The sequence below is a fragment of the Protomyctophum bolini genome (genome assembly GCF_963924005.1).
Source record: "Protomyctophum bolini genome assembly, chromosome: 24".
Lineage (NCBI taxonomy): Eukaryota > Metazoa > Chordata > Actinopteri > Myctophiformes > Myctophidae > Protomyctophum > Protomyctophum bolini.
The window spans coordinates 15738306-15749292 of NC_137885.1; the positions used below are offsets into that span (position 1 = coordinate 15738306).

General features: G+C 42.3%; 1 protein-coding gene across 2 annotated transcripts in view; it reads left to right on the forward strand.

Moving 5' to 3' along the window:
* The window catches only part of creb3l1 (cAMP responsive element binding protein 3-like 1), a 55792-nt gene extending 48032 nt beyond the window's left edge, over window positions 1–7760 (forward strand). For both annotated transcript variants that reach the window (XM_080758402.1, XM_080758403.1), the window contains 4 exons: window positions 2774–2876; window positions 3085–3268; window positions 4143–4311; window positions 4448–7760. In XM_080758402.1, coding sequence (XP_080614528.1) covers window positions 2774–2876; window positions 3085–3268; window positions 4143–4311; window positions 4448–4484 — 493 coding nt within the window. In that variant the 3' untranslated portion in view covers window positions 4485–7760. The remainder of the gene's footprint in view (window positions 1–2773; window positions 2877–3084; window positions 3269–4142; window positions 4312–4447) is intronic.
* The last annotated feature ends 3227 nt before the right edge of the window (window positions 7761–10987 follow it).

Sequence of the window (10987 nt, forward strand, 5' to 3'; positions counted from 1 at the left end):
CTAGTTTTGAATTTGAATCAACGGTTTTGGACAAAAGCGGGTTTCCACCTGACAGAGGCAATATGAGACTTAGTTGGTTAAATTGCGATGCCAAATGAAAGTCTGTGCTCCACACAGGAGTATTGTCTAGCACTGAACAGATGCGTGTACACACACACACAGCCACACACACACACACACACACACACACACACACACACACATTTTAATATCTTGTAATGTAACATGATCGACTTGAACTTCATGACTTTATTTGCCTGCTCAGGTATAGTCAAGTACAGTATGCACACAAAAACAACAAAAATAATCATAATTAAATATATAAAATAGTAATAAATATGTTGCATTATATAAGTATGTGCAGAAGGTGTGAGTGCATGTGCACGCTGTGTGCGTCTGTGTGTGTGTGTGTGTGTGTGTGTGTGTGTGTGTGTGTGTGTGTGTGTGTGTGTGATAGTATAGTATAGTGCATGTATGCAGACCTGGTTCGCTCATTTTGTTCCCACTTCACCAAATGTCTTTGCCATTAATAGTAGCTCCACAAGCTCCCAACACATCACGTTGCGACACTTTGTGAGCTTGTAGATCTGCTATTTTCACAGAATGTTCACCTTATTAAGTTTCTGCATTCCCAGAAGTGACAGCTGATGGCAAACATTTCAATAAATGTTTCTATTCTCATTTCTGTCCTTCAAAACAGCATGTGCTGTCTCTGTCTCCATCTAGTGGCCATAGGCTGTCATTAACATTGAGCGGTCTCTGGATACCATTAGAACCCTGCTCCCCAGATTCTACTGGAAACCTCCATTGACTTCTATTGTTGACGCCGCCGTTTCTCAACGCCCGGGGGAGGGCCCACCAGGGGGTCCTAATGGACCCTTACGGGTCTGTAACTCTGCGAATGTACAAACGGAACCATTTTTGGAAATCTTCGTGACCCCAAATCTACACTGTAAAATCCTCAGTGTTCGTTTAACTCAAATATAACCAAAGGGACAGGTCCCTTTGGTTCCATTCTTACGCTCGCAGTTACAGACCCGTATAGGTCCGCGGACAGGACATTAAGAACCACCTTTTAGAGTCATGTTCAGCTCAGTTCTATTGCCATGTAGACCCGTTCTTTCTTAATTGGGAATACTATTTGAATCCTCAATGAGACTGCACTACTGTCTGGAACCCTGCTCTCCAGATCGCGTTGCAGTACTCCGTTTAATCTGAACCGTCTTCTCTTGCTGATATCACTCTTAAGACTTCTATACGGATCAAGCTTCTGGAACCCTAAAGAACAACCTCTGCTTAACCCTATTTTAACTCTAAAGAACAACCTCTGCTTAACCCTATTTTAACCCTAAAGAACAACCTCTGCTAAACCCTATTTTAACCCTAAAGAACAACCTCTGCTTAACCCTATTTTAACCCTAAAGAACAACCTCTGCTTAACCCTGTTTTTGGGCAAACATTTTCAGATTGTGGTTCAATGTATCTACTCAACTCTATACTATTACTATACTATACTAAATTAATTTACCCGTGCGAAGGCCCGCTATACTACTGATACCGTGTGTGTGTGTGTGTGTGTGTGTGTGTGTGTGTGTGTGTGTGCACGCGGAGTGGCATGGGAACCCTGCCAGAGCCCTGCAGAGTTCCCTCAATGTGTACAATAGTGGACCGGGTCCAGATGTGTAAATCCCACCATGGCACATAGCCTAGTGATTATCAAGAATAAAACCCCTTAAGAGAGAGAAGAGAGCATTCTTTCCACACACCAGAGAGAGAGAGAGATGTGTGTGTGTGTGTGTGTGTGTGTGTGTGTGTGTGTGTGTGTGTGTGTGTGTGTGTGTGTGTGTGTGTGTGTGTGTGTTGCGTGTGCGCGCATCCTGCCTCCTCCACACCCACCACTAAATACAGTATACGCTGAATGTATATAGCCATCTTAAAACCACAAGAACACACATGCAAACTGTACACTCACACACACACGCACGCACATACGCACGCACGCACGCGGGGGCTCTGCATTATGTAATTTCCCTGTCCTAGTCTGCTCTTTTTGTCTGAAAGCTGAACTGCAACTGAACTGAACTGAACTGAACTGAACTGAACTGCTCCATATTGCAGCCCTCTCTCTCCTTAAAGCCAGCGCCGCATTCTTGCCATTCCTCAGTGACACCAAAGACATAGCGCTAGGCTAGCTCTCTATGCTAACATCGGTTTCTAATGAGCGGCAGTTTAGAAATGCTAAAGCGATTCGCACTGGCTGGACGACGACGATCAGTTGAATGCCTGAAGCAGGGATCTTCAATGTTTTTCAGGCCAAGAACCTCTTTAAGCTGAGAGAGCAGGAACCCCCACTACATATATTGTATTTAAAGTTTTTTAATATAGATTTCATAGATAGCTTCATAGACTTGTTTAACAGCACAATCCATGTGTGGCATTGTCTTGGATTCATGTTGTGTATATTTCAGACAGTTAAACCACTTAAACCCTTTGGTCTGCTCTTTTTTTCCCCCCATGCAAAACCTCTTTGCCGAAAGCTCACAGTGAAGCGTTGTGTGCTTTTTTGATTTTTGGGCTAATGTTCCCCTCAGAACATGGATGCTACGGTTCAAGTTGTTAACGTGAAAAAGGTTCCTATCGCACGAAAATCTGGCGTTACCCCCGACCCCGTAGTAGCCCCTGTTGAAGCCTGGCCTAAAGTGTAAATTGTAATTGATCTGGACATGCAGAGAAACATCTCTCACTCTCTCTATCTCTCTCTCTCTGTCTACAGGTCTCTCTTACAACAGCTTCAGAAGCTTCAGTTATTGGTTTCAGGGAAGGTCGTTCCACGGTCCTGCAAAATGGTCTCCACTCAGACTGGAACCTGTCTCATGGTAAGCAGTAAAGCACGCAACGCACGCACAAGGCCATGCTCATCAAACACGGACACGGCAGAGACATACTGTATATAAGCTGCAACAATGCCAAACGTACCATTATCATTATTATTGCCACTAATAATGACGTTAGTATCATAATTAAAATTCCTCTCAGCAGTATAGCAGTATGGTGACAGTGTTGCTGTGCCCTGTCTTTGTGCAGATGGTGGCGCTGTGTTTTGTTCTGGTGCTGGGATCCTTCTCCCCCTCCTGCCTTCCTCCCCTGTCCTTCCTCTCTTCTCAGTCCTCGTCCTCATCCTCCTCCTCCTCGCCTTCCCCTCTCTCCTCCTCCTCCTCTCCTCCTTCCTCCCCTCGTCCCTCGGCGGACCACTACACCACCAGTCAGGGTAGGTGTAGAAAAAAAACCACCCAACTCATGCCGTCAACACTGCAGGCAACAGATCAACATCTGTTTTGCTCAGTTGTGGTTATTGGTTAGAGTAAACCGTTGCACCATAAGGATATTGAGAGACGTCAGGTGAGACAGGCAAACTTGAACAGGTCGCTGACGATGATGTTGTGCAGGCATCGAAAATAGACGATCAACAAGCTCACAATGGTTCCTGAGTGTACCTGCTTTAGTCGTGCGGAACTATCGCACGGCAAAGTATCAGTTGGCCTGACGCTTTCAACTCCTTTCATCTGCAAGGATGAAAGTGGATGGTGTCCTCTTTGCATTGCGCTGGTTCCAGGTGTCATGCCCGGAGTCCTGTGTTTGTGTGTTCATTGGTTCAATAGAGCAGTGGTTCTCAAAGTGTGCTGTGACGCAAGTCCAGGGGTGTCGTGGAATAGTTTAATAATTTTATCACTTCAGTCTTTAGACCCTCTGAACTTTGTGAAACGACCCTGGGTTGCACTGTACTTCAATCTTGCAATATTTTTCAGTCTACAGTAGAGTAATCACCAACAATGAAAATCTCTTTGGCTCATGTTAGTCACAGACCTTATTTCCTTTGGAAATCGTACAAATGCTTTAAATAAACAAGAAAATGGCTAAATAATAAGCTAAACAGACAAAAAACTAACATAACCAAAATACAGCAATGAGTCACAATAAAACGATTAATACATCAGTAAGAGATACAGTAGACAGTCACCGATGGACCCTTGTTTTACAGTCCTCTGACATTTAGTTTTATAATGCTATTTTGGGTCATGGGTGGGATGGCCGACTTTATAGTATCAATAAAGCGTCTGTGTTGTTTTGTGTGTATCGTATAGTCCGTTCCCGAAGCCTGCTCTTCTACGACGAAGGCTCGCCATTGGAGGAGAGTTTTGTGACATCAGAGGGGGAGGGCTCTCAATCATCAGGCCACTCCCACATCCAGGGCAGCCGCAACATGGGTGATGCCAATAGCAACCAAACCACTGGTCCTGAATATCACAAAAGGTATGCATGCATGCACACACACATGTTTACAAGCAAACATTTGCACGCACGCACGCATGCACACACACACACACACACACACACACACTCTCGACATGTATCTGACAGTTTGTCCATCTTCTCTCTGTCTCCCCAGAGAAACGCTACCAGAAGGAGCGACAGATTATCTCTGACAGACACCCCGGTCCCCCCTCCTCCTCCTCCTCCTCCTCCTCCTCCAATGACCAAGCACCTCTCTCCTTTGACCCCTAAAGACCCAGTGACACCTACCGACTCCTCAACCCCCCCATCACCTCCTCCACCAACAAAACACTGACTCCTCAACCCAGAGGACATGTGGTCTCCCCCCCATCACCTCCTCCACCAACAAAACACTGCCACCACTTTTCAACTTGACCAAAATATGAGAGACGAAGTTTAACCTCGCCCTCCCCACAAAACACAAGTACTGGACCCCAAGCCCCCCCCCTGCTCCTTAAAGACAAGACAAGGGACCCTACAGGCCTCCCGTAGAGTGCCATATCCTGTGGACATGTCCTGTATTCTGCACTGCGGCTGTTGTTTCTCCAACTGACCCCACACTTCAGCGTCAAAGGGGGCATTGTAGTATAGCAGTTTTATTTTTACGTGTAATGATCGATGACGGATCAATTTGTCAGTTAATTGGGGTTTGTTTGAGTGGCCTGGTTTACAGTTTTTACCGTGCGTTATTTAAAAAGAAAAAGAAAAAAGGCATATCCATAAAATGTGTGAAGTTTAAAAACAAAAACAAAAAAACGATGCCCATGAAAGAAGAAGACATTGTGACGTGTTTTGGAAATGACACTTCCGAAGAATGAGTTTTGCCACAAGGTCTGCATTTTAAAAGGAAAAAGAAATATTTTCAACCTGGTCCCGAAGTGCCTTCTACCTGCCTCAATCCAGTAACCAGAATACATACACACACACGTTTGAAAAAGCAACTGTATACTGTACACTGGAACGATGACAGTTTTTATTTTTGTAGTCCGGGTACAGTTTTTATTTTTGTAATCCGGGTACAGGTACAGTTACCAGCCAACGCTGCTGTGTGTTTTACTTTGTCACAGTTATTTTTAGGGGCCCTGTTTCCACGCCAGGAGACCACATACCACGGTTGGGAAAGCCTGGTATAAAAGGTATTTTTTATTGAATCTAAAATCATATATATGTAATGTAATATATTCTCAGCATCCACAAAAAAAGAGCATATTTATTTTATGCAACCAAAAAAAAAGAAGAAAGACATAACTTGTTTGTGCGTTCAGTTGTTTTTAAATTGTCTTTTTATTTTGTTTTTCTTGGTTTATTTTTATAAATTCAAATCTCGCAAGTGGAAAAACAAAACAAAATGTACAACTGAGACTACTATAATATATTCTGAGCATCAAAAAGAGCATATTTATTTATGCAAAAAAAAAGAAAGATACTGAAGCTTTAGTTTTTTTTTGTTTCGTTGTAAAACGTTTTTTTTTTTTTTTTTTAGGATGATGTAAACTTTTACACAGCCGACAAAAAAAAAAGAAGAAAAACAACACGGAGATGCAACAGTTCACCGTTTGGCACGGCATGGTGTCGCTATAGGTGCACTGCCAACGTGTTGAAGTCTTGAGCCCAATTCATTCTTCTTCGCACAACGGTGCGGCTGACAATGGCTGCTCTACAAGCTCACACATTGTGAGCTTGCACATGTGCTATTTTCAGAACGCCATCGTGCAATGAAGCATAAATTAGGCATCACATAGCATCCTAAACCATTGGTTCTCAACCTTTTTAGGCCGCAACCACCCCCCCCCCCCACAACATCATGTTTGAACTGGGGACCCCCGACCCTGATAAGCACTTGGGATGTAGGAGTCAAGCCAGTACATTTTATTTGAAATTGGTTCCATAGATCTACAAGCAGATCTACAAGCTCACAAAGCCTCGTGTTGCGCGCATTGTGAGCTTGCAGATCAGCTATTTTCACACATTTATTTCTTCTTATATTATTTGACAATTTGGCCAATGTTTGACCAATTTTATAGTATAGCTTCTTGATTACTTTTGATGCAGTAATGGTCTTTTGTTTTAATTAGGTATTAAAAAGGGTCTTAAAAGTCCTTAAATAGTCACTTTACTGTCACTGGGGGGAATCATATGGGGACCCTGCTGGGGGTTCCGACCCACAGGTTGAGAACCACTGTCCTAAATGTTTACTACGTGATCTGCTTGTGACTGTATTACAGTGTCTGACTGCTGTCGCTTGAATAACTCACTCAAACCTCCTTTTATTCCTGCAAGTAGACCACCATTTAAAGTGTTGCGCTGACCATGCAATCTGAAACGTACTGAGTAATATAGATATGGGAAAAGGAAATCTCAATTCTGGTCTGAAAATGAGGTCATTATTCTTATTTATTTAGTTGAATGAAATGTTTGCATTGAACGTTAAAGCACTGAGTGTATTGACCCTAGGGCCTGTTCAAAAGTAGCCATATAATTTCAAAATCGCAATCGAGTGTTTAATGAATTTGCCCATCAAAGGAGCACATTTGCTATAATGTACAAATGTATCAACACGGCATACAATAGACTCTTAAAACGTTGACTTTTTTATTGTGAGGTTTTATGCGACAGCAGTGTATGATGTATTTATTCCTCTCTGTAGAAAGTATGTATATATTGATAAAGACAATCGGGGGGGGGGGGGGGGGGGGCTAATCCATTCCATCAACACAGATCACCCAAAACTTAGTTTTCGCCACAGAATGTAAAGGAATATCTTGACGTTTTATTTTTTTTACAATTTTAGGCTTTTTCCCCTCATCTGTTTTTCTCCTGTTCACCATGTGTAGGAGAAAGTATCTCCATTTGGCATTAGAAGTAACCTAAATCATTCCATAAACATTTGTCATTCAAACTTCAACTGAAACAAAGTTGTTCTCAGGGCAGCTGTCAGGCAAATGTAGAGCATGTTTCGTCACCGTGAGACGGGTGCCTCCAATTCTAAACATCAGAAGCATTCCTTTAGATAAACAATCTGCTGTTCTTTTTTTAATTTGATCATTTGTCAGATTCCTTTGATGTCGATCTTCTAGGCGAATCGGACTTCTCTTCCATCTGGAAGCAGAACGCTCAAAAAGAAAGTCACATTTTGACCTTTTATTGAAAAAAATAAACATAAAATGTTTACAAATCGTTAAAGGTTTTCTGTTGAAAGAGCGGAGGCCATCGGTTCTCGATTTCAGCTTGACATAAGCTCCAGTGGCCATTTTGTGCCTGTCGTCCAAAAATAATAGTTTCATTCAACTGTGGACACAACATGGTGTGACTACAGCCCACTGCACGAAAATATCCCTTACAAATGTTCTTTTTTAAATTTAGTTTTACGTTTTCCCTGCAGCTGTCTTGGCGTCTTAATGTACATAAATGATCAGTGTAACTTGCAATTGTGTAAATAGGGGCATTGTTATTTTGTAATGTGACACATTCACACATGTTAACCTGTGGATCCACTGGGCAAGAGGGGAGGGAAGGGGGGGGGGGGGGGCTTAGGAAGGAGATAAGGGTTGGGAGGAAAGGGAAGGGTGTGATGGAGAGAAAGAGGATGGGAGGGAGCAAGGTAGAAGGGTTGCTCTGTCCAACTGTAAAGCGACCCTGGCCGCAAGAATGGCTACATACCGTTTCAAAACAGTTTTACATAAAACCGCGGTGTGGAGCACCTGATTTGTGTCACCAGTCAAGTGATGTGCTCAACTGTTTTTTGTTTTGTTTGTCGTCGTTGCTCCAGATCAGGGATGGGTGACCTTTTTGGGCACATGGCATGAACTCAGTGCCAGCTAGTGAGAAACACCACTGGTTTTACATACAACCATGTAGGCTGTTAAATAGGATAGAATAGGTCAATAATATAATAATAAACCCTAATAAAGGATGAATTTAATATGAATAATGAAGGTGAGATAAATTCAGACATTTTATGCACATCAAATAATTGTTATTAATGGTTGTCTTTTAATTAAGTAAATTGGCCAAATCAATTGCCCAATCTGATCAACTAGTTCAAAAAGAGTGTTTCCCACCCCTGCTCCAAACCGTGACTGTTTTGAAACTGTATTTTGGTCCATGTTGCAGTCCAGATTTATGTTGTATAAAGAGTCCTGCATGTTTCTGCATATATCCCTAATGTATCGTAGTCTAGTCACGTAGAGTAGAACCGAGCAAAATATTAAAAACTGCATCAGCAACACTGTGTTTGTGGTCCATCTTTACCATGCCAGACTATTTAGTGAACCGCATACAGTGCACCCCAGTAAGGAGGAGGAGTCGAGGTCGACCCAAAACCACCCGGCAGTGGCGACGAACCGTGACAGCCGAGCTAAAACGGATGAACCTTAATTGGGGCGAGGGAGGCACAACCTTATATACTCTAAGGGCACAACATGCAGCACAAGACAGGTCCCGATGGAGGCAGATTGTGTCCCACTTGGGATGAAGAGGATATTGAGTAAGAAATACAGTGCATGGATGGTGAGAATAATAATATACAACATAGGCCACAGACAAGTGCTCTCTCTCTCACCACCACACACATTATCTCTTGGTAATTCTCTCCCTCTCTCTAAGGCCGATTCTACGAATGCCTTCTAAAGCCGTGGTTCTCAACACTTTTCTAAGGGCTCCGACAAAAATAGCAGATGTATATATATATTTTTATGATGGTGATAGTTGTAACTTGATTCAAATTATGATTTTGGGTGTCACGGCCTGAAATGGTTGAGAAGCCCTCCCCATGCTACTTCAGTCTGGGTGGCACATTGGCATCGTCGTATGAACGTCTGGCTGGGACGGCGACCTGGACGTACGTTTTGGGGTTGGGTTTGTAACATACTGCATGTATTTACCACCACACGATGGCACTGTCGCACAGACTACCTGTTACCTGTTGCACACTGGTATAGTCCCGCGAGACTTCGGGACGGGAGTTCATGCGAGGATGAGATGATATCCAAGATGGCTGAATAAACAAACCTATGCTGTTACACCTATGTGTTACACACGTCTTGTGTTTATCATTATAAAAGGTTCACAACCCAACCAAAGGGTAAACTAATACAGGGTTTAAAGAGGTCTGTTTGACGTCGTATGGACGTCCCGTCCCGTTGGTTATGCGCTCAGGTTGGCGTTTACAGAGAGGTCTGTTTGACGTCGTATGGACGTCCCGTTGGTTATGTGCAGAGTGCATGTCGTAGCTGAGGAGTTTTGACTGTCTGTCAGTCAGGTCGTCTCGAAGACGTCGTATGGACGTCGTATGGACGTCTGGCTGGGACGGCGACGTGGACGTTTTGGGGTTGGGTTTAAAGAGGTCTGTTTGATGTCGTATGGACGTTGTATGGACGTCCTGTTGGTTATGCGCTTATTGAGGCAGAAAGGATGTCAGTCAGTATTGTATATTTTAGTTTTTATTGAAAATTAAAGTTTGTGATTCCAAAAATCAGGCACAGCTAGGCGGTGACAACCTAGCCAGCCCCAGCCTGGAAAGTTAAGGTGAGACATGGTAGGTGAATAGGGAAAAAAAAGTTTAATAATAGATATCACAATGAAACTTCTCCAGTTGATTACTTATATTAAAACTAAGATTTTTTGTATTACAAGTTTTCTGAAATGATATGTTTAAATATGCAAATTAGGCATTATATGCGCTAATTTGCATACATTTCGGGACTTAAATCTGAAGATCGGATAAAGCCAGGTTCTAAATTATCATTTCATTTTGTTGACACATTAGAGACAAAGAAAATTACAGATGGGATTTTAGATATCTCTAATTATCACTCCACAAGTCAGAAAATAGTGTCAACAAGCATAAAAAACCCAATTTTCGGCATGTTTTTAGGTATAAAATGTGATGTAAATCAGGCTGTGAATAATATATCAACAAATCCCTGGCATGCCACAGGCATCGACATTGCGTTTTTAAAAAGTTACTTTATCTTTCTAGGCATTCACAGTTGTCTCTCATTCCCCTATACCCTTAAATATTGTCCATTTATACCATTTGTCCTCCATCTTTTCTTCTTGTAGCCTCAGACTGTGTGTTAGTTTTTCCATAAAATGAATCTCCTGAATCAAGTCCTCCCATTGTTCCTGTGTTGGAGGTTCCATCTGTCCCCATTTTCTTGTGATAGCTTTTTTTGCTGCCGCCAATAAAATGTTTATCAAATATCTATCCTCTCCTCGTATCTGACCCCCCATCAGGTTTCCTAAATACAAAACATCACACTTCATAGGCACCTCGTATCCCAATATCTTTTGTATCTGCTCATGTATCATTTTCCAAAACACATCCATTTTGGGACATTTCCAAAAAACATGTGAGTGACCCTCTGTAAATTTCTGCGGAATATAGTTATGAATAAGACTGGAACGTTTGGTGTTTGTGAGTTCAACTGAAGTGGAGATTCTTTGTCCCAGGTATGAGGAAAACTCATTTTGAGAAAACAGCCTTTAAAGATTTGTATTGTAAAATTCCAAAACGTTTTATTTGAAGCCACTATTTTGAGACAAAATATCTCATCCAAACCTTGGGCATGTAATGGCATATTATGTCATTGGAAAGGTCTGGACCTCGACCAAATATGGTCACTTCCTCTTGTACCAACAACCAATCATGAAA